Source organism: Pocillopora damicornis, chromosome 1, assembly GCF_964200805.1.
Source record: "Pocillopora damicornis chromosome 1, jaPocDami1.2, whole genome shotgun sequence".
Taxonomy (NCBI): Eukaryota; Metazoa; Cnidaria; class Anthozoa; order Scleractinia; family Pocilloporidae; genus Pocillopora; species Pocillopora damicornis.
The window spans coordinates 3,971,919-3,996,047 of NC_142670.1; the positions used below are offsets into that span (position 1 = coordinate 3,971,919).

The 24,129-nt window shown below is 37.1% G+C and overlaps 3 protein-coding genes across 5 annotated transcripts in view; 1 reads left to right on the forward strand and 2 right to left on the reverse strand.

Annotated features, from left to right (window-relative positions):
* LOC149051380 (adhesion G protein-coupled receptor E3-like) overlaps positions 1-24,129 on the forward strand; it is a 494,984-nt gene that overhangs the window by 263,492 nt on the left and 207,363 nt on the right. The window lies entirely within an intron of this gene.
* LOC149051400 (adhesion G protein-coupled receptor D1-like) lies at positions 715-24,070 on the reverse strand. Of its 3 annotated transcripts, none has more exons than XM_089183968.1 (19): positions 23,874-24,057; positions 21,639-22,763; positions 21,070-21,461; positions 20,933-20,992; positions 20,179-20,374; positions 19,654-19,761; positions 19,367-19,442; positions 19,000-19,090; positions 18,860-18,909; positions 17,986-18,112; positions 17,788-17,891; positions 17,360-17,462; positions 17,101-17,251; positions 16,909-16,990; positions 2,565-2,631; positions 2,113-2,201; positions 1,748-1,868; positions 1,414-1,455; positions 715-1,301 (listed from the first exon to the last, which is right to left on the reverse strand). In XM_089183968.1, the coding sequence occupies exons 1-19, from the start codon at positions 23,929-23,931 to the stop codon at positions 1,209-1,211; spliced, it is 3,135 nt and encodes a 1,044-aa protein (XP_089040094.1). In that variant the 5' UTR covers positions 23,932-24,057; the 3' UTR covers positions 715-1,208. The 3 variants fall into 3 exon arrangements, with proteins under 3 accessions (XP_089040094.1, XP_089040100.1, XP_089040084.1); XM_089183958.1 differs by lacking the exons at positions 715-1,301; positions 1,414-1,455; positions 1,748-1,868; positions 2,113-2,201; positions 2,565-2,631 and adding exons at positions 14,694-15,304; positions 15,417-15,458; positions 15,761-15,881; positions 16,151-16,239; positions 16,579-16,645 and having other exon boundaries at positions 23,874-24,070; XM_089183974.1 differs by lacking the exons at positions 16,909-16,990; positions 17,101-17,251; positions 17,360-17,462; ... (9 more) ...; positions 21,639-22,763; positions 23,874-24,057 and adding exons at positions 2,947-3,028; positions 3,140-3,290; positions 3,400-3,502; ... (4 more) ...; positions 5,236-5,323; positions 5,545-5,643.
* Positions 5,534-9,277, reverse strand: LOC113674943 (uncharacterized). Its single transcript, XM_089199744.1, has 5 exons — positions 9,063-9,277; positions 7,611-8,435; positions 6,868-7,445; positions 6,079-6,274; positions 5,534-5,649 (listed from the first exon to the last, which is right to left on the reverse strand). Exons 1-5 carry the CDS (start codon positions 9,115-9,117, stop codon positions 5,534-5,536), a joined length of 1,770 nt encoding a protein of 589 aa, XP_089055870.1. The 5' UTR covers positions 9,118-9,277.

Below are 24,129 nucleotides of genomic sequence, written 5' to 3' on the forward strand. Positions count from 1 at the left end.
AACATTCGCATTACGGTTAATGAGCGCTTTTTGCGTGCCTTTTACCTAGTTCAATCTTAAAAATAAAGATTACTTTTGTTTTTCCTTTGGAAATTTCGCAAATGTAAGCCAATTTCTCAGAGCCATTGGTGCCACAAAATAGGCCCTGGTCGCCATTAATAAACGGCTTGCATATATGAGCCACATACGTAAAGTGGCGTTAACTTATATCTAACAGACTTATTATCATGCGTTGGAGAGGATTATTTAACATTTCAGAAGATTTTGTGTCGTGCACCTATTTGGAATTCACGCCTATGGCAATGGCTTCATATTGAAAGAAACAAACAGAAAAAAACAGACAAAAACATAACAGAGCAACATAAAAACTCACTCAAGAGGGTAGTTGGACTTCTCGGACGTCTTAGAATCTCTTCCTGAGGAGATGGGGTTATCGGAGTGAGAGCGGAGGGGAGTTAGTTAAGATAGATTCAAAGATTTTCAGCTCTGCTTGCGTTATACAGTGTTACTCTAACCATTGATAAAAACTCAGAGGGATTCTTCCAAGGGGAAAGTAGTAGATTGTTACACTGCTTTTTAATACAACGATTATAATCCAAACTGATCAAAATTCACTTTCTGACTCGAAAGGGTACAATGTGCCTCGTTATGCGAACAAATATACCAGATTACTAAAAGATATCATTCATCCACTCGTTTTCAATTATTTATTAATTGATCTGTTGATTTAATTCATTTATTAATTATAAAACATAAAACTCGACTTTTACTTCTGCTATCACAAAAGAACGATTGTATTTGGTATTTTCACAATTAGCTTAGTGTTACCTTGTGTACTCAAAATGTGGATCATCATTAAGTCGTTATTAAGTACTAGTCAACAGTGGTTTAAAGGGAATACAGAAAACACAAGTGAGACGTGAATGTATGATACGATTTTAGACAATCGATTCCCATTTTCGTTCTATTGAATCCAGATATCTACGCTAATTTTTTTTATTCCAACTCATATTAAGACTACTATTTATCTGCCCACACATCACCGACATTACTGAGATTAACCCGTGAGCTTTTCCTTGTGGAGTTTTCATTTTTTTACAAATGGGAAAACGTTATCACAAAAAGTCGTTTAAATTGGATAACTGGGTATTGTATTGTTACTCTTTGAAGGACTGCAATTATACTGCCCACACTTCGATTGCATCACTTCAATTGACTTGTGAGCTCTTCCCCGCAGAGTTTCCACGATTTACAGCGGATGGGAAAATGATGTTCATCTTCCTTTTCAATCGCTCTCTAATCTGCAGATGAACAGGCGACCAAATATCAATTTCTGACCCACAAAACTTCTATTGATGTCTAGAAAATTCACAATTCGCCTTATGTACATCCTCGGTTTGATATTCCTCTTACCTGGCTGTTCCGCACACAGTGAAGAAGGAAAATCAGGATTCCCTAGAACAGATAATTACATCAGTTTTACACCTCTTGTAATCCGGATGAGAAAGTGATAAAGGTATGACCGTTTGAGATGAAACCAGAGTAAAAGTGGCGAAAGAATGAATTAGAGCAAGTCGCATATCTTGTAGACCAATAAAGATTGTCTGCTGTTGGGTAAATTATTTTGAATAGGCAATATCTTCTGACCAATGTCAAAGAGTCTTAGGTAAAAGAGTACTTTGAGCATTTAAGTATGTAAACAGATGACTAAAATTTAGTTATCGGCTAATTTTTATTGAAAGCTTACCTGAGTAGAGTTGAAAATGGTGAAAATGTAGGCAAAAGCTTTGTGTAATGATAACAAAAGTCCAAAAAGCCAGGTGACACCGAGCAGTGGGATCATCACCGCGCATGTTTTAATGCCAAGTCTGAATAACGAAAGCAACATATGATGAGCATCGATAAATCGTTTTTTCAAAGTCGTATTGCTTCATCGTCGCAGACTCACTAGAGTGGAATCTAGACAAATACTGCTAAACTAAATGCGAAAACAATATGATCACATTACCAGAGGAGCCTGTTTAGAAACCAGTTATTATTTACCTTTCCTATCTGAATTTTATCAAGTTTATCACAATTATCTAATAAATGTTAAATTTATCTATCATTTACCGTATCTGCTGTGTATGGTTGCCTTCCCCCGTGGGTTGCATTAATGTGCTCATCTCCTTTATTACTCGGACAAGTATCAAAATGTTGAGCTGAAAAAAAGCAAATAATATAAAGTACATAACCGACAACAGGAAAATTGTCATTCGTCTTGTTGCGAGCGTTTGAAAAAAGAAAAGTCTGAATCTTCATAAAAAATTAAACTCTCTCGCCAACGCACTACTGCGTCGCTATAATGAGCGACAGAGAAGCCTGTGCTGCGCCACACTATTATTTGGTTCACACACAAGGGAATATCAATTGGAGTTGATATTCTCTTGAAAGACGGTAGACGTTTGGTAATGAAAATATCTAATGATAGGTAGTCCTGGTATAGGAAATAACAATAATATTACCGACAATAGTAATAACAATGATAACAATATTACTGAGGCGTCAATTAATCAGAGACTCACAACTTCAATGAAAGCTACAAATGTGACGAAGATCCAGATCAAGTTGTTTGTTGAGGACAGCCAGCAACTGGAGACGAGTACATAAAAAATGAATGTCCTGAGAATAATCTTCGCAGCACGACACAAATCAAACATAACAACACAATAAAACAAGACAACTCTCAGAGAAAACAAATGGGATGATGATGGAAAACTAAAAAGAGATCTCAGAAGCAGCAATGAATCGTGAAATGCTGATTATTTAAATGTAAAGAGAGGGAGGATGAGAGAGAGAGAGAAGAGGATGAAGAGAGAGAGAGAGAGAGAGAGAGAGAGAGAGAGAGAGAGAGAAGAGGAAGAAGAGAGAACAGACTGCAGCTTCAGTATTGACTGTTTCTCATACTATTTTTCACTCGTATAGCTTTTAATTCCATCTTTTCCAGCGGCGATGCTTATTGAAATGCTAACCATGATGATGGGTAAACCTAAACATAAGAAGAAGGAAGTTAGCGCGACTCGAGAAGTCCTACGTCCAATTTTGAGGCGTTTCCGAATCAGTATCTTACAACAATTTACAATAAGTGAAATATAAATACCCCATGATATGAAATGATGCATGTGCATCTTGGTGTTGATGTTATAAACTTTCACAACAAACAGAAAGAAATAAATTCCCTCCACCAGCATCCAGCAGAAAGCTGCCATCAGGAAATACTGCATGAAAGCTGCTGCCAGGACACAGAGAGCCTGCGAGAGAGAAAAAAGAGTTTTTTTAGGTTTTTCATATTATTTCCTAAAGAATCTTTTAAGCCCCTAAAAAGCAAATAAACCATGAATAGATAAATACAACACTTACCATATTTTCTGTGGCGTTTATGCCGGCGAGAAAGATTATTTGTCCAGCTCCAAGGGACACAGAAAGACTCAGTCGTATCTGACTCAGAGGTTGCCATACATCTCTATCGAAATAAGCAAGCAGTAAAAAAAAACTAACCAACAAACAGGAAAAAAAAATCAAAGACAAGACAGAAACATATCTGACAAGGTATTCTATTAATTTTGTACAGTACTAATTTAGACATCTTACCCGCTCTCGCACGTAAATTTAATTAATCTCTATTACATTTTAATCATCTTTATTCGTTATTATTTTATTTTTTCAATATACCTTTTAATATGATCTATTTTTTTTTTAGAACTTGTCTGTTCCAAGCCCTAAAAGATTTTAAGTTCGTGCAAAGACTTGGTTTTTTAAGCGTATGGTTACAGTACTTACGTAAGGTAGGAATATAGAATAATTGTCAAAAGAATTGCGAAGATGGAAAGACTCAGTCCAAGGTAGGTAATAATTTCCAGAATAGTTTTGTCTTCCTCAGTGAGCTGTGAAGAGAGATAAGGAGACAGCAAATTTTTTACGTAATCCAACGAAATTCTATTACCAATGCTAAAGGTAAGGTGAGAATAAACTCATTACCTCTGGGCTGCCGTTGTAGTCAAGTAAGACAGCAAAATGAGTCAAATGATTGCAGCTGCAAACTGATTCTTCTGAGTTGCTTTTCGATGTAACCATATGGCATCCTTTTCCTGAAAATCTGTCTGAGCTGAAAATAATAAAGTGATAAATAATAATAATAATAATAATAATAATAATGATGATGATGATGATGATGATCAAAAGAACAATTAAAAAAAACTTATCAGGGCACCGATAGGTTTAATTTCTGTCTTACTTTCACCGACTTCATAACCTCCACACATCGTTGATTACTTTCGAATTTGGCTTTTCTCCACATCTCCCTGTCACTAATGGATTTGCCTTTGAGTGATCACCGTCAGCACTTTCAAACTGAGGTAAGTGGTATACTAATGATATTGATATTCAGGCTTGGCACAAATCTTAAATAGACTCGTCAAACATTAATACACCCTTACTTAGGTGAAAAAATAAACAAGGAAACAAGCAAGGCTAGAAGCACAGAAACAAACAAACACAATGATGCAAACAAACAAATCAATGAACGTATAACTAAAATGAATGGAATGAATCTAAAAGCAATGGATATATAGATATAGCTATGGAAACAGAAAAAAGAAAAACAGCAACAACAAAATCTCCCAAGAAAAAAATAACATTCAACAAATCAATGCTTTTATTTAAAGAAGAAAGAGATTAACCTTAAGAGGTCTATTTCGAACGTAAGGAAAGTTTCGATGTCTCATCAAAGTCGAGTGAGAAACTATTGACGGCTAATAGTAAACCTAGAAACACACCCATTTAAGTATAATATTTATTACATTTTTCTTCATATTTTGAGAACGAAGAATCAAATACTCCTGGAACAGGATGAAAAAAATACATTCCAGCTGTTACCTTTCACTTGAGCCACTCCAAAACATGCATTTCTTCTCTCCTTCACGAATCTGTACTCGGAATATAAACATTAAAATCATATACTCGGAATAAATATCACAATGTAAACAATTGATACTGATTTTGATCGTGTTCTTACCTTCAGATTTCTGAACCTTAAGATGACATTCTCTTGTAATTTTTCTGGTTTTGGATCTAAAGCCACGGCAGTTATCCAGGAGTCCAAATACCTTCGGAGGATATAGAAAACCAGTATTAAACAGATTTATTTTTTCGATGGAAGGGGCATTTGATTAAGAAACTGTAGGGGGGTAACCTCACCTTGTGGCGCCTGTCATAGTTCTGAAGGGTTGATCTGTTATTAATACGTCATGGAGATCCTTGTACACGATCCCAACAACCACTGATACTAAAAAAGTAGAAAAAAAATTTTAAAAATCAGGCTACATCATCACAACAAGAAATACAAGTTGCCAATGCGGATATCTGAATCTTACAGATTACGTAACAAACAAACAAACTTGTATGTATCTGTAGATGTATTTAAAAACGTCAAAAACTTGGAGAGGAATAAAAAATTGTGCTTTGTCACGGCGCATCAAAGATTTCAAAACTGATATCAATACAAACCGTTGTTGGCAAAGTTTTTAGAAGAAACATCCAGGCTCGTTTGCAGTTCTTGTTTCCCAAGACAAAAGTCACTAGCATTTTTGCGGTAGGTTTGTATAGCCAACACTGATGACCAAAAAAAATAGAGACGAAACTAAGATTAACACATTTTCGAAGAAATATTTTTCGTGTTGGTCCGAAATTAAGTCATAATCCCAATATGATAATTATACTTGTTTGAAACCTATGTATTCCTTACATAATCTTCTAAAAAGCAAAATCCTCTATAAATCATGAAGGCATCGGAAAGTTGAGGTTTTAACGCTTTCCAACATACTAATGACCTAAATAATCGTCCATAATCACTATGATTGATAAAAATAAATGGTCAAAGGGAGGGATGAACCGGCTTGATCCGGCTACAGCACTGATCAACAGGTTCCTTTAAAAAAGTTAAATCATCAAATCAGCTATCAAGTCATTGCTCATTGTGTCAGTCGATAAACAAGAAGTGGATTACTTTAAATCCGCAGAATTGATCATGCTCTGACTCACCTAGTTTTCGGCTGTTTATCTCCACTGAAGAATTCGCTCCAATCATTTGGTGTTTGCCATAATTAAGGGCGAATAGCTCCAAGGCGACTGCCACCTTGAGGATGGAATTTCTCATGATTTCGATTTCTTTTTTGGTAAGAGATTTTTGGAGGATTTGGATACTGGTGATGAAGTCTTCAAAAATCCGTATAGCCTCCTGTAATAACATTAAATATATCTGTTAATGTAAGATGCTAGAAATTTGGATCCATGTCAGTCAAACAACATATTTGACTGTCATTAGTATTGAACCGCAGAACCCTTGATCGCAGTCGGACATTTTAACAGAACAGTTTGAGGTAAAGGTATTTCGTCTACTCCTAGTCAGATTATAAGAAAAAAATTGATACAGAAATAAACTAGACCACAAATGGATCAATGAAAAAAAACCCAGAAAGATAGCCAGATGGTGTGTGGCATGTGCACAAGTTAAAGAAGTATCCAAGAACTCGTTCAAGGAGTTGGAGTTGGTCGGGAAACAATTGTTTCATTCATGCCAGTTCATGTCTTAGAAACGATAATAGTAACGATAGTGAAGATGATAACGTTATAATAACTATAATAATGATAATGATAATGATGACGATGGCTATAATGGTATAATTTTGTTTGCTCTTGTTTGAATGAACTCAAAGCTTTTTTCAAGCTTAGAGAATGTTGCATTGCACTGGTCATTCTTTCTAATTATTGCGTATTTCATATAAACTTGGTGGCTTAATCACAGAAGATAAGCGAGTAGTAAATTCATACCATCAAGGACATGATTCTACTGATTTCTTCTCCTTTTAGTTTGGAAACAGAATCATTTGCCTGAGATAAAGAAGAAAATAACCTTGAGAACAGCGATGTTGTAAATAAAAAGCTTGAGAGAAATACTATGCCTACCAGAATCTTAATTACTCCCAGTGTCGATGACAGAGGTGGCCGTAGAGACGGAGACGATGATGATACTGCTGTCGATGTTTCCGATGATGATAACTGTAATGATGATAGTGCTGCTGCTGTTGATACTGCTTGCGACGATGCTGCTAATGATAATCCTAATGCTGATGTTGCTGTTGGCTTTGATGATGATGGTGATAGTGCTGATGACGATGCAGATGCACTTGCTGTTGATATTGCTTCCGATGATGCTGTTGATGATGATCCTGAAGCTGATGCTGATGCTGACGTTGATGCTGGCTTTGATGATGATAGTAATAGTGTTGATGGAGATGCCGATGCTTCTGCTGGTAATATTGCTGCTGATGGTGAGTGTGATGAAGATGATAGTAATGGTGAAGGTGAGATTAATGATAAAGGTGACCGCGACATTGATTGCAACAAAGCTGAATGTTGAAGAAAATTGAATTGTCAAAATAAAATTGATAGTTTGGTAGGGCGCAAGGAATTTTGAAATAAAATATTTTCCTTTTCTTTTTTTAGAATCTTAAACACTTTTTTTGTAAAACAAAAAAGATTGTTTTAAGTATCCAAACTGTTATTGTACTCACTGTAAGCTTCTGTTTCATCTCCTGTTGAAATTTTAGTCGTGAAGACTCGAATTATTGAAGCCCCAATAGATGTAACGATATTCGACATGTATGAATGTGAGGTGATGGAGTGACCATCACACTTCTGTGTACAATCGTTAGCATTAAAATTCTTATTGCACACCCGTGTGTTTTTTGTGCAATTTTGCGTTTTACATTTTCTCCCGCTGCAGGTCAGGTTACATTCTTTAGCTTCGCAGATTTGTTCACAATCCTGGTCGTTACATTCTAGATGCATTTCGCATACTTCTACTTTATCTTTGCACTTTTGTTTTTTACAACGTCTCCCGCTGCAGTTCAGATTACATCTCTTAGCGTTGCAGGTTTGGTCACAATCCTGACCGTTACATTCTAGATGCATTTCACATGCATTTCCTACACGTTGACACCTCTGTGCTTTACACTTTTCCCCTCTGCAGGTAAGGTTACAGTTATGAGCGTTGCAGATTTGTTCACAATCCTGATTATTACATTCTAGATCCATTTCACATGCAAGTCCGCCATCTTTAAGGCACTTCTGTTTTCTACAATTATTTCCGCTGCAGTTCAGCTTACACGTGTTAGCCTTGCAGGTTTGGTCACAATCGTCACCTTTACATTCCAGCTTCATTTCACATACCTCTACTCCAGTATCACACGTCTGTTTACACCCTTCCCCCTCGCATTTCATATAACAATTAAAACTATCACTTCTGCAATCCCAGACCGGATCAAAACGATCGCTATAATTTTTACATATCGATTTACATTTATCCTTGTCGCAAGCCTCGCAGCCCAGCTCAAAACCTGAGACAACAAAAAAAAGAACAAAACCAAAAATATAAGAAACTAAATACAAAAATAATGATGACGATAGTTATGAAAAATACAAAGATATCGCAAGACCTTCTGAATCATATAAAATTGCCAAGGAGAAAACAAGACTTACAAGACTTGAAATAGTATCGTTAAGCTCCAAGGCTCGGTGGTTCGTGAAAGGTGAGAGGCGACCTAAATTTCAGCTTTCTACTTAGTCATTACAGAATTTGCATATCTTTCAATTGGATAAAAAAACCGGGCTTAAAATATCCCATTGCCGTTTGCATGTTTTCGCAAAAGCTTCACTTTTTCATGATAGACCCACGAGTTTGAACAAGCTTTAAGCCTGTATCTCAATAATAAATAGGTTAAATGGCTCCCTGAAGTACATTCCCTAAAAAATTTCGCTTTGGCTTCCTTAAAAAATAGCCTGCGTGGCCACCTGCCACTTAGGATCGCCTAATCTAAAACTATTCTAAGTTTTAGTGGTCTTTACTTGCGCTCAATTTTATTTCGAAGACTTTTCAAAGGGCAGCCATGAGATGGACTCCTCGGAGTGCGCTTAGGATGCATTCTAAATGAAATCAATCTTTTAAAAGGAGCATTGATACCCACACAACTTAGTTATTAAGAACAGGAGTGTTCCCCACAACTGGCAGCTTCTCGTCATCGTTTTTTTTCCGTTGGGTGAGTTTAGTTCCTCTAAGTTGAAGCAGATGCAACCTTCTAGAAAATTGTCAGTGGCTGGAGATAGGTCCGAAATATCCTTTGCCAATACAAATGCAAGGCTTGTGATAATACTCCTTTTAGCAAGAACCAGCCGTTTACTCAGAACTGACATACACAACGGGAAATGAATTGTCATGCAAATTATTTTCGTCGGGTATTTCTGCCCAAATTTAGTCGTAGTAAGCCTTTTTACTTACGTAAAAAAATATGACAGAAATGAAACTAACTTTTCAAGCAGATGCTTCATTCGAATTTTAAAGCTTTTTCAATAGCTTAGCATGGGACACACAATACTTGGCGAAAAACAGTGCATAGGCTAAAGATATCAACTTGTAGTGACGGGTTTTATTCATTTTAATGCTACTATTAATTACTGACAGTTGTCACTCTTTGTTTATTTAACCCCGAATTAGGTTTTGTTAAGAGCACTAGGAGTTGCTTCGAAACAATTACGCCTCCACTTGTAATATGTGTATCATGAAGAGATATTTTTTTTGTTCGCTTTTTCTAACGGTGCTCGCTAAGTAGTGCAGAGCGGTAGATCTCACCTACACGTGCCACGCACCAGAAGGTGTTATTGACAAAATATGTGACGTTTGTCGTTTCTTAGAGCAATAAATGGAGATAATAGCTCACCAAAGCTTAATTAGTTGATTGACTTAAAAAACTTACAGAGTTGATTCGTTGGATATAAGTGTTCGCTGTTTTCGTCGCCAATATAACAAAATCATTATTTGAATAACAATGAAGAATCTTAAGTGTTAGACTTAAGGGATCATAGTCACGCGAAATATGGTAACAGACTGGTCGTTATTGTTAACCCGCGTGGGAAAAGGAGGATTTTGTAAGGAAGGCCGACTTTATGCGTTCGAAGACCTAAAGACACAACTGGTATCGGCATACCCTGTCGACCTTATTGCTTAAGGAAATGCTTGCAATACGCCTATTTGACTCGAAAATAACGACATCATAAAAAAAGATATTTAAATGAAAAAGAATTTCCTTCATATACAACTGTGTTCACCGTAATCTTTTAGTGCAACCCACATTGTAATGATAATAATTATAATTTACTGTTTTTTGAACACGGACACAATAGTTCTGAATGGTACTCGGATTAACCGTTTCCTAAATATTGACGGGTTAATACCTAAAAGCTAGTAAGAAATGTTTCTGTTATCAACCAGCTGTTTCAGACTTCCCTTAGGGCTCTTCAAAATGTTTGGGAAATGATCTAGAATAAAGGAAAACACACAGAGTGATATAATTTCAATGCAAAACATTTTTTTTTTTTTTTTTGCGGAATGATAACCTAAAACACCTCCGTCGAAGTTGTCTATCGTGTTTGATATGTTTGCTTTAATATTGCTTTCGTAATGAATTTGGTATATTTTATGCAAGTATTCGAAAGACTAAAAATTGTCTTCCTCTTTTCCCCTTTAATACAGTTTTTTGTTAATATCTTTTTTTTTATTTTTGCGTAGGGTATGAATACTCGAATACACGCGGCAGGCATACTGATTTCAAATAGCTCGTTTTATTTTTGTTTTTCCTAAACACGGGATTTCAAATAGATTCGCAAAATTTGTGGCAAAATTAAAATCGGAATTGCTGCTGAAGTTTGCTTACCCTGCATTTTCATCGTGAAATTAAACGCTGTTTTAAACCAGTCAGAGCCCTTTTTATTTCGAAAGGTTGCTATCTTTGTGCAATATAAGTTAGTTTTGTCCATATTTCCAAAGCCTCATTACAATGCAAAGACAACTGAAAAACCCATTTGGCGATGCGCATAAATTTAATTAATTCCTTCTTTCCCACCCCTCCCCTTCGATTAAATCCTACACCTTTAGATAAACGCGAGAATCTTAAATGCTGCAACTGCGTTTACATATAGTTAAAAGCACCTGTCGACCGTTTGGCGATAAAAACAAATCCCTTAAAGACATGCTTGCAAAAGCAAAAATATAATGCGACGATAGGTGACTCGACCACAAAAGCCTTCACCGTCCAAACTTTACTCGAAGCGAACTTATTATTGTGTTTTATCCGCTGATGAATTAATTAACTGGATAGGCGAACCATGAGAGCATGATTCTTCCTCTTCTTATGATCCAGGATTTTCGGAATCTCTGATTTCTTCAACATCTAGGGTAATGAAGGGGTTCGTTTACAGTAAAACGGTTTGGACGGATTTGGCTGAACAATGGACGGTTCAACAATGGGCGACTGGACAATGGAAGGACTTGCGTTTGGAACGATGCTGATATCTATGGCCTCTGTATTCGTTTTATCTGCTTGGCTCTGATTAGAAAATGGGGCGGAAACTCGTGGTGGGTCACTGGAAGGAATTGGAAGGAATTGTTCGGATGGATATAAGCTTGTACATCATATACGTGATTTTCGTCAAGGCGGTGGTACAGCTCTATTGTTCAGGGACTCGCTGTCTGTCAAGAAAGTGGGTGGTGGTGCTAAAATGTCATTTGAGTTTTCAGAGTTGACCGTCCAGCTAGCTTCTTCCGACGGTCTTCGTTTGGTTGTAGTCTATCGACCACAGTCTGACTCTGATGATCACAGGATCCCCATGACCACGTTTTTCAACGATTTTACTGACTAACTAGAAACCGTTATTCTCTGTAAAGAACAGCTGGTGATCGTTGGTGATTTCAATATCCATGTAGATGTGCTTAGCAATAGTGACTCAACCAAATTTCGAGATCTGCTGGAATCTTTCTGCCTACGACAGCATGTGGTAGGTCCAACCTGTATTCATGGTCACACCCTGGACCTTATCATCACCCGCCAGTCCAACCAGAATGTAAGATCCACACCTCAAGTCGACTGCTATTTCTCTGATCATGCACCAGTGCTGTGTCATCTTCATTCAATGAAGACTTCTTTCTCCACCAGGACTCTCTCGTATATGTAAGTCTGAGCTATGCAAAAATCCACCGGACGACCTCGAGGAACTTCTTTTGTCCTATAACAAAACCCTAATTGTTGTGCTGGAAAAACATGCCCCTGTTAAGCCTCGAACGATTGTTATGCGTCTACTAGTTCCATTGTACACAGACGAAATCAGACAAGCCTAGAGAGAGCGACGGAAAGCTGAAAGAAGATGGAGATTGTCGAAACTTGACTCCACCTTGGCTGTCTTCAAAGTTAAGCGCAATGCTGTCAACAATCTTATGAACAAGGCACGACAGGCGTTTTACACTAAGCTTATCGAGGATAACAGCTGTAATCAGCGAAAGTTGTTTCGTGCTAGTAAAAGCCTGTTTAATCATTCGCAGGGCGATGAGTTACCTCCGAATCTGCACGCCCCCACTTTTGCAAGCGAAGTTGGAAAGTATTTTGTGTCAAAGATTGATACAATCCAGAGACAAATCTATGCTGATATTATAGATTTACCTGCCTCTGCATTCACTATTGCTGATGGCTTCAATCGATCGACTCCATCGTTATCTGCATTCAAGATCCTGTCTGCCAACAGTGTTAAGTCGCTTATCCATAACTCAACATTGAAGTCTTGCCCGCTCGACCCAATGCCCTCTCGCTTGGTCAGCAGATGTGATGCTCTTCGCCCAGTCATTACTACGATCATTGACAAATCATTAGAAGCCGGACACTTTCCCAAGTCCTGGAAGGAGGCACTAGTATGTCCGTTACTCAAAAAGCCTGATCTTCATATCACATTCAAGAATTTCAGACCAGTAAGCAATTTGGCTTTCTTATCGAAGCTCACTGAGAAAGCACTCTTCCATCAGATGCACGAGCACATGGTCGACACGAATCTATACCCGAACGTTCAGTCAGCTTACAGGGTGCATCATAGCACTGAGACTGCTCTTCTGACGAGTTACATCCTGCTCAATATCAATAAACAACATGTAACCCTTCTAGTGCTACTCGATCTTAGTGCTGCTTTCGATACAGTCGAGCATAAAATCTTTCTGGAGGCACTCAATACGTTTGGACTGGGGGGCAGGGTGTCCAAATGGTTCCGATCGTATTTATCAGGGCGTAGTCAGAGGATATTAGTTCGTGGTTGTCTGTCAAAGTTTGATTTGAACTGCGAGGTGCCCCAAGGCTCCTGTTTAGGACCGCTCTTGTTATGAGAGTTTATGTGGAGATATTGTTATTTCTCTCCGAAAGCCGCTGCGAGGGTAAAGAGCCCGAGTCTCGCTAAAGAACTCTGAAGAAGTCATAATTTTCGGAGTATGTTTGTGGCACTAATCTAGTGAACAATGATTTATGTTCTAAAAAGAACTTTCGTACTCATTCAACAAATTCATAGATAAAAAGACTATTCCCCATATCTGACAAAATTTCGTCAACATTTTTTTTTTGTGAGTAAATTTTCTGACAGCATTACGTTTCCTAAATTCTGTACTTCTTCCCGATTTGGCAGTATCAGGTTAATGGAAATTCAAGATCAGTCTCTTGCTAGAAGGATAAGCTTTTAGCGTGTGTTATTTTTAGTGAACATCATCCTTCTGTTGCTAATAAATTTGCGGGAGATTGAATGTCATGCGAATTCTTGACGTCTTGTCTTCGGTTAAATTCTTTGCACCTGCTTAAAACAAGCATGGCAAAATAATTCATTAACATCGAAAGAAACTGTTTCATTTCGTAATTATCTTAATAGAATAGAGTGCGATCCACAATCATACAGCGAGAAAAACAAATTGAATAAAATAGTTGTGATATCCCCAAGTTCCAGAAAGTAACTATTTAGCAGCAATTATGACAAAAAAAAACTATTCCGCTATGGCAATAATTATGAGCGATGGTGATGAAAAGTTTTCGTGCTCCTCGATATATGTCTGTGCTTGTATCTTGCTGGAGTAATATATCCTTAAAGAATCGCTACACAGCTGTGATATCTCAACCATCCTCTTTTTAACGTAACGAGAGGATACAAAATAGGTGGGCGTAGCTGGGTCTCACAAGGTACCTCCCTCCCCCCTTTTGAAAGGAGGGGGCAAGTGGGGGTGTCGTCGTTACGAATATCTGGCGCACGCCCTACGTAAAGTGGCGTTAATTTATATCTAACGAGCTTTTAATTATACGTTGGAAGGGATTATTTAACATTTCAGAATATTTTATGTCATGCAGCTCTTTAGAATTCACGTCATAAACACTCACTCAAGAGGGTAGTTGGACTTCTCGGGCGTCTTAGAATCTCTCCCTGAGGAGATGGGGTTATGGGAGTGAGAGCGGATGGAGGTAGTTAAGATAGATTCAAAACCCTTCCCCTCTCTTCCACCCTGTAAGGATTTTAGAGAACAGGGCTAATAAAAATTTGCAGCTCTGCTTGCGTTATACAGTGTTACTCTATGCACTGATCAAGACTCAGTGAGATTCTTCCATGGAGAAAGTAGACGATTGTTACACTGCTTTTTAATACAACGATTTGAATCCAAACTGATCAAAATTCACTTTCTGACTCGAAAGGGTACAATGTGCCTCGTTATGCGAACAAATATACTAGTTTACTAAAAGATATCATTCATCCACTCGTTTTCAATTATTTATTAATTGATCTGTTGATTTAATTCATTTATTAACTATAAATCTTAAAACTCGAGTTTTACTTCTGCTATCACAAAAGAACGATCGTATTTGGTATTTTCACAAGCAGCTTAGTATCACCTTGTGTACTCAAAATGTGGATCGTTATTAAATATTAGTCAACAGTGGTTTAAAAGGAATACAGTAAAATGTGTATTAGTGTTAAACAAGTAAGACTTGAATATACGATACGATTTTAGACAATCGACTCTCATTTTCGTTCTTTTGAATCCAGTTATTTACGCTGATTATTATTCCAACTCATATTAAGACTACTATTTATCTGCCCACACATCACCGACATCACTGAGATTAACCCGTGAGCTTTTCCTTTTGGAGTTTTCGTTTTTTAAAGATGGGAGAACGTTATCACCAAAAGTCGTTTAAATTGGATTACTGAATATTGTATTGTGCTATTCTTTAAAGGACTACAATTTCACTGCACACACTTCGCCGGCATCAATTGGATTAACTTGTGAGTTCTTCTTCGCAGAGTTTCCATGACCTGCAGCAGATGGGAAAACAATGTTCATCTTCCTTTTCAATCGCTCTCTAATCTGCAGATAAACAGGCGACCAAATATCAATTGCTAACCCACCAACTTTTTATTGGTGTCTAGAAAATTCACAATTCGCCCTATGTACATCCTCAGTTTGATATTCATCTCACCTGGCTGTTCCGCACACAATGAAGAAGGAAAATCAGGATTCCCTGAAACAGATAATTATATCAGTATAACATCTCTTGTAATCCAGATAAGAAAGATGATAAAGATATGATCGTTTCATTGAGATGTAACCAGAATAAAAGTGGCGAAAGAATGAATTAGAGCAAGTCGCATATCTTGTAAACCAATAAAGATTGTCTGCTGTTGGGTAAATTATTTTGAATAGGCAATATCATTTGACCAATGTCAAAGAGTCTTTTTTAGGTGAAAGAGTACTTTGAGCATTTAAGTATGTGAACAGATGACTAAAATTTAATATCGACTGATTTTTTTAACGAAAGCTTACCTGAATAGAGTTGAAAATGGTGAAAATGTAGGCGAAAGTTTTGTGTAATGATAACAGAAGTCCAAAAAGCCAGGTAACACCAAGCAGTGGGATCATCACCGCGCATGTTTTAATGCCAAGTCTGAATAACGACAACAATATGTGATGAGTATCGATAAACCGTTCCTTTCATTCAAGTGAATGAACTTTTTTTTTCAAAGTTGTATTGCCTCATCGTCGCAGACTAACTAGAGTGGAATCTAGACAAATACTGCTAAACTAAATGCGAAAACAATATGATCACATTACCGAAGGAGCCTGTAGAAACTAGTTATTATTTACCTTTCCCCTCCAAATTTTATGAAGTTTATCACAATTATCTAATAAATGTTAAATTTATCTAATATTTACCGTAGTTGCTGTGTATTGTTGTTTTCCCCCGTGGGTTGCATTAATTTGCTCATCTCCTTTATTACTCGGACAAGTATCAAAATGTTGAGCTGAAAAAAGCAAGGAATATAAAATGCATCACCGACAACAGAAAAATTGTCATTCGTCTCGTTGCGAGCGTTTGAAAAAAGAAAAGTCTGAATCTTCATTAAAAATTAAACCCTCTGCGTCCAGCTAGCCAACGCACTACTGCGTCTCTGTAATGGGCGACAGAGAACACTGTGCTGCGCCACGCTATTACTTGGTTCACACGCAGGCCAAGAGGGATCGAAGTTGGAAAGACGCAAGGTAATATCAATTGGAGTTGATATTCTTTTGAAAGACGATAGTCGTTTAGTAATGAAAATCTCTAACAATATTAATGAGGCGTCAATTAATCAGAGACTCACAACTTCAATGAAAGCTACAAATGTGACGAAGATCCAGATCAGGTTATTTGTTGAGGAAAGCCAGCAACTGGAAACGAGTGTATAAAAAATATTAATTGACAGAAAATAAGCTTTACAGCACGACACAAATCAAACACAACAACACGATAAAACAAGACAACTGCCAGAGAAAACAAGTGGAGTGATGATGGAAAACTAGAAAGAGATCTTAACAGCAGCAATACGTCGTGAAATGCTGATTATTTAAATGAATAGAGAGAGAGGGTGAAAGAGAGAGAAGAGGAAGAAGAGAGAACAGACTGCAGGTGTATTATTGACTGTTTCTCATACTATTTTTCACTGGTATAGCTTTTAATTCCATCTTTTCCAGCGGCGATGCTTATTGAAATGCTAACCATGATGATGGGTAAACCTAAACATAAGAAGAAGGAAGTTAGCGCAACTGGAGAAGTCACGTGTCCAATTTTGAGGCGTTTCCGAATCAGCAGCTTACGATAATTACATCAAGTGAAATAAAAATACCCCATGATATGAAATGATACATATGCATCTTGGTGTTGATGTTATAAACTTTCACAACAAACAGGAAGAAATAAATTCCCTCCACCAGCATCCAGCAGAAAGCTGCCATCAGGAAATACTGCATGAAAGCTGCTGCTAGGACACAGAGAGCCTGCGAGAGAGAAAAAAAGTTTTTGTAGCTTTTCCATATTATTTTCTAGAGGATCTTTTAAGCCCTTAAAAAGCAAATAAACCAGGAACAGATAAATACAACACTTACCGTATTTCTTGTGGCGTTTATGCCGGTGAGAAAGATTATTTGTCCAGCTCCAAGGGACACAGAAAGACTCAGTCGTATTTGAGTCAGAGGTTGCCATACGTCTCTAGTGAAACAAGCAAGCAATAAAAAAACTAACAAACAATCAGAAAAAAGTCAAAGATGAGACAGAAACAAAAACAAAACGAAGCGACAATTGACAAGGTATTCTACTAATTTTGTACTGTACTAGTTTAGACATCATAACCGCTTCCGCACATATTATTAATCTCTATTACATTTAATCATCTTTCTTCGTCATTATTTTATTTGTTCAATATACTTTTTAATTAAATTGATATATTTTTTAAAGAACTTGTCTGTTCTAAGCCCTAAAGCCTTTAAGGTCATGCAAAGACTTGGTTCTTTGAGCGTATGGTTACAGTACTTACGTGAGGTAGGAATATAGAATAATTGTCATAAAAATCGCGAAAATGGAAAGACTCAGTCCAAGGTATGTAATAATTTCCAGAATAGTTTCGTCTTCCTCTGTGAGCTGTGAAGAGAGATGACGAGAGAGCAATATTTTTACTTAATCCAACGAAATTTTCTTACCAATGCTAAAGGTAAGGTAAAAATAAACTCATTACCCCTGGGCTGCCGTTGTAGTCAAGTAAGACACCAAAGTGAGTCAAATGATTGCAGCTACAAACTGTTTCTTCTGAGTTGCTTTTCGAAGTAACTAAGTGGCATCCTGTCTCTGAAAATCCGCCTGTACTGAAAATAATAAAATAATAAATAACAATAAAATAATAATAACAAAGATCAAAGGAAAATAAAAAAACTTATCAGGGCACCGATAGGTTTATTTTCTGTCTTACTTTGACCGAGTTCATAACCTCTACACATCGTTGAGTACTTTCGAGTTTGCCTTTTGTCGACATCTTCTCCCTGTCACTAATGGATTTGCTTTCGAGTGATCACTATCAGCACTTTTAATCTGAGGCAAATGGTATACTGATGATATTGATATTTAGGCTTGGCACAATTTTTAATTAGACTCGTCAAACATGAATACACCCCTGACCTAGGTGAAAAAGCAAACAAGGAAACAAGCAAGGCAAAAAACACAGAAACAAACAAACGCGATAATCCAAACAAACAAATCAATGAACCTATAATTCAAATAAATGGAAGGAATCTGAATGCGATGGATATATAGATACAGTTATGGAAAACAGAAAAAAAGAAAAACAACAATCACCAAACCTCCCATGAAAAAAATAACATTCAACAAATCAATGCTTTCATTTAAAGAACAAATAGATTGACCTTGAAAGGCGTTTTTAGAACGTAGGGAAAGTTTCAACGTCTCATCAAAGTCGAGTGAGAAATTATTGACAGCTAATAGTATACCTAGAAAACAACCATTTAAGTATGATAATTATTCCATTTTTCTTCAGAATCTGAGAATGAAGAATCAACTACTCATGAAATAGGATGAAAATACATTCCAGCTGTTACCTTTCACTTACGCCACTCCAAAACATGCATTTCTTATCTCCTTCACGAATCTGTACTCGGAATATAAACATTAAAATCATATACTCGGAATAAAAATTACGACGCAAAACAATTGAAACTGATTTTGATCCTGTTCTTACCTTCAGATTTCTGAACCTTAAGATGACATTCTCTTCTAATTTTTCTGGTTTTGGATCTAAAGCCACGGCAGTTACCCAAGAGTCCAGATACCTTCGGAGGAAATAGAAAATCAGTATGAAACAGATTTATTTAAAGCATAGCAATAACTTTGATGAAAATAGTAAGCTAGGACTATATAAAAGACCAGTGTTACTCAGAGGCTAATTTATCAAACACGGAAAAGATCATCGATCCACATGACTAATTATCTTTCAATAGGGTTTTGAAAAATATACGACCTTATAGGCTCAACCCCTCAAGTTTCTTTTTTTGTGTATTTTCGATGGAAGGGGTATTTGGTTAAGAAACTGTATGAGGTAACCTCACCTTATAGTTCTGAAGGGTTGATCTGTAGTTAATACGTCATGGAGATCCTTGTACACGATCCCAACAACCACTGATACTAAAAAAGTAAAAAAAAATCGGGCTACATAATGAAAATATGAAATCCAAGTTGCAGATGAACATATCTGAACCAAACAGATTATGTAAACCAAGAAACAAACTTGTATGTGTTTGTAGATGTATTTCAAAACTGCAAAACTTAGAGAGGAATAAAAAATTGTGCTTTGTCATAGCACATCAAAGATTTCAAAACTGATTTCAATACAAACCGTCGTTGGCAAAGTTTTTAGAGGAAACTTCTAGGCTCGCTTGCAGTTCTTGTCTCCAGAGAAAAAAGTCACTAGCATTCTTGCGATAGGTTTTTTGTATAGCCAACACTGATGGACAAAAAAGAAATAAAGACGAAATTGAGATTGACACATTTTCGAATAAATATTTTTTCGTGTTGGTTCGAAAGTAAGTCATAATCCTAATATGATAATTATACTTGTTTGAAAGCTAAGTATTTCTTACACAATCTTCAAAAAGGTACAATCCTCTATAGATCATCAAGGCATCCGAAAGTCAAGGTTTTAACGCTTTTCAACATTCTAATCACCTAAAAAATTGCCCATAATCACTGTGATTGATAAAAATAAATGGTCAATGGTAGGTATGAACCAGCTTGATCTGGCTACATCACTGATCAAAAGTTAAATCATGAAAGCAGCCATTATGTCATTAATTATTGTGTCAGTCGATAAACAAGTAACGGATTACTTCAAATCCGTAACAATGATCGTGCCCTGACTCACCTAGCTTTCGGCTGTTTATCTCCACTGGAGAGTTCACGCCAATCATTTGGTGTTTGCCATAATTAAGTGCGAATACCTCCAAGGCGACTGCCACCTTAAAGATGGAATTTCTTACTATTTCGATTTCTTCTTCAGTAAGGGGTTTTTGGAGGATTTGGATACTGGTGATGAAGTCTTCAAAAATTCGAAGAGCCTCCTGTAATAACATAACATATATCTGTTATGCTAAAAATTGGGAACGCGTGAGTCAAACAAGATATTTGAGTGTCCCATGAGTACTGAGCGGCAGAACCCCTCATCGCAGTGGAACATTTTAACAAAACCGTTTGAGGCAACGCATTAATTATACTAGCAAGGCCCATATTTCGCCTACTCCTCGTTAGATCATGACAAAAAAGTTAAAGAAATGAATAAAAACTAGCAATGGATAAAAGAACAAAAATCCTGCACGATAGCCAAATGGTGTGTAGGATATGCACAAGTTAAGGAATCAATTATTTCACTCATGTCAGTTCATATCTTAGTTATGACAATAGTAACGATAGTGATAATGATAATGTTGTAATAATTATAATAAGGATAATGAGGACAATGGCGTTAATGACAGTCTTGTTTCCTCTTTTTCGTATGAGCTCGAAGTTTTCTTCAAGCTTAGAAACTGCTGCATTGCATCGGTCAGTCTTTCTAATCATTGCGCGTTTCATATAAACTGAGTGGATTAATCATAAAAGATTAGCGAGGAATAAGTTCATACCATCGAGGACAAGCTTCTATTGATTTCTCCTCCCTTTAGTTTAAAAGCAGAATCGTTTGCCTGAGGTAAAAAAAGACAATAAAATTGGCAAACAGCAATGTTGAAAGTGAAAAGCTTGACAGAAATACATTGCTTACCAGATTCTTAATTTCTTCCAACGTCGATGACAAAGGTGTCTGAAGAGATGGAGAAGATGATAATGATGCTGCTAATGCAGCTGCTGCTGATGATTCTGATCCTGATGTTGATCCAAATGTTGCTGTTGGCTTTGATGATGATCGTGATGATGCCGATGAAGTTGCTGATACCCCTGCTGGTAATACTGCTGCCGATGATGCCGCCGGTGATGATCCTGATGCTGATCCTGATGCTGATGTTGCTGCTGGCTTTGATGATGGTGAGAGTGCTGATGTAGATGATGATGCCCCTGCTGGTAATATTGCTGCCGATGATGAGTGTGGTGAAGATGATGGTAATGGTGAAGGTGAGATTAATGATATAGGTGATTGCAACGTTGATTGCAACAGGGCTGAATGTTAAGAAAATTAAATTGTCAAGATAAAATTGACACTAAAATTTGGAAGCTGTTGTAAAATGCAACAAATTCTATAAAAAATAACTTTTTCTCTTTCTTTATAGAATCTTTAACACTTTTTCGTTGAACAAAAAACAGAGTCTTAAGTATTTAATGTATTACTGTACTCACTGAAAGCTTCTGTTCCATGTCCTGTGGAAGTTTTAGCCGCGAATACTGGAATTTTTGAGGCCCCAATAGATGTCATGGAATTTGACGTGTATAAATCTGAAGTGATGCCGTGACTATCTGAAAATTTGGTGCAAATGCAGCTCTTACCTCCGTCACAGTCGGTCTGAGAGATGCTCGTCGTGAGGGACCATGACATGGAAGTCAGCATGAGACGTTTACAACATTCACCATTCCCAGAGCATAATAGCTTATTATGAGAACTGGTTGGCCAAGTCCTAGTGATGTTACATGTACCTTTACACATCTGTTCACAATCGTCAGCGTTACAATGCATATTGCACACCTTTACATGTCCTGTGCAATATTGTTTTTTACAATTTCTCCCGCTGCAGTTCAGTTTACACCTTTTAGCATTACAGGTTTGTTTACAGTCCGAACCGTTACATTCTAGATTCATTTTACATGCATTTCCATTACCGTCGCAATTTTGTGTTGTACAATTCCTCCCGCTGCAGTTCAGTTTACATTCGTTAGCCTTGCAGGTTTGTTCACAGTTCGAGCCGTTACATTCAAGATTCATTTCACATATACATCCGTTACCTTCGCACTTTTGTGTTGTACAATTGCTCCCGCGGCAGTTCAGTTTACACCTATTAGCCTTACAGGTTTGGTCACAGTTTGGACCGTTGCATTCTAAATTCATTTCACATGCACATCCGTTACCTTCGCACTTCTGTGTTTTACAATTTCTCCCGCTGCAATTCAGTTTACACCTGTTAGCCTTGCAGGTTTGGTCACAGTTTGGACCGTTGCATTCTAAATTCATTTCACATGCACATCCGTTATCTTCGCACTTTTGTGTTTTACAATTTCTCCCGCTGCAATTCAGTTTACACCTGTTAGCCTTGCATGTTTGGTCACAATCGCCACTTTCACATTCCAGATCCATTTCACACAAATCTACTCCAGAATCGCAGTTCTGTTTACACCCTTTCCCCTTGCATTTCACACAACCAGCATAATTACCACCGCTGCAATTCCCGAGCGGATCAGAATGATTGCCACCATTTGTACATTGTGATCTACATTCATGCCGATTGCAATCTTCACCGCCCAGCTCAAAACCTGAAATAACGAAAGCAAAAACAGAACCAAAAACATAAGAATACCAAATATGAAAATAACGATGACGATAGTTATGAAATATACAAAGGTATCGCAAGACCTTCGCTGCGCAAATAAACAACTTTACACCACTGTTACATAAAACTTCTGAGCATAATTTTCATGGAAACTAGCATTACAACAGAGTGATTGTGTATACCATTCGTTCAAACCGAGTCTTTAACTACCGCGACGCTGACAGAGGTTTCGAATATACAAGTTAAGAGAAAGCGGGGTCTTTCAAAACTAACAGCCTTTTATGCAACTTCCTCTATAGGTGAGATATCTCAGTATTTTGCCTTCTTTTGTATTACTAACACCATTTATTTATATTTATTTATCCATGTTTTTGTTTATTTACTTACTTTTTGTTTATATCTTATCATTAATTTTTGCAAAGATAGGTGGCCTTTGTAAGATTAAAGAGTGAGCCTTCTTTTCATAACTACGTTTTACAGCTTAGGAATTGAGAAATACGTAAGGGCATCCCTGGGTGTAAAGAACGTTTCTGCAAAACGAAAGTGGCTTCTCAGATATTCTTTGCAGATTAATGAAAAATTAAATACTTAGGAAAAACTGACTCATATGAAAAATACCAAGGAAAAAAACATGACTTGAAAGACTTGAAATGGTATTGTTTAGCTTCCAGGCTCGGTAGTTTGTGAGAGGTGAGAAGCGACCTAAATTTCTACTATCTATTTAGAAAATTACATAATTTGCATATCTCTAAATTGGAAAAAGCCTGGGCTTAAAATATCCCATCGTTATTTCCATGTTTGTGCTCAAGCTTCACTTTTTCATGATAGACCCACGAGTTAGAACAGGCTTTAAGCCTGTATCTCAATAATACATAGGTAAAATGGCTCCCTGAAATACAACCCCTAAAAATATTTGGCCACCTGCCGCTAAGGATCGTCTAATATAAAACTGTTCTAAATTTTAGTGGTCTTCGTTTGCGCCCAATTTTACTTCGAAGACTTTCAAAGGGCAGCCTTAAGATGGACTCCTCGTAGTGCACTTAGGGTGCATTCTATATGAAATCAATCTTTTAAAAGGAGCTTTAATACCCACTCAACATAGTTATTGATAACAGGAGTGTTCCCCACAACTGCCAGCTTATCGCCATCATTATTTTTGTCCGTTGGGTGAGTTTAGTTCCTGTAAGCTGAACCAAATGTAACCTTCTGTAAAATTGTCAGTGACTGGATATCGGTCCGAAATATCCTTTTCCAATATAAATGCAGGCTTCTGATAATTCTCCTTTAAACAAGAACCAGTCGTTTACTTAGTGCTGACATGCACTACGGGAAATGGATTGTCATGCAAA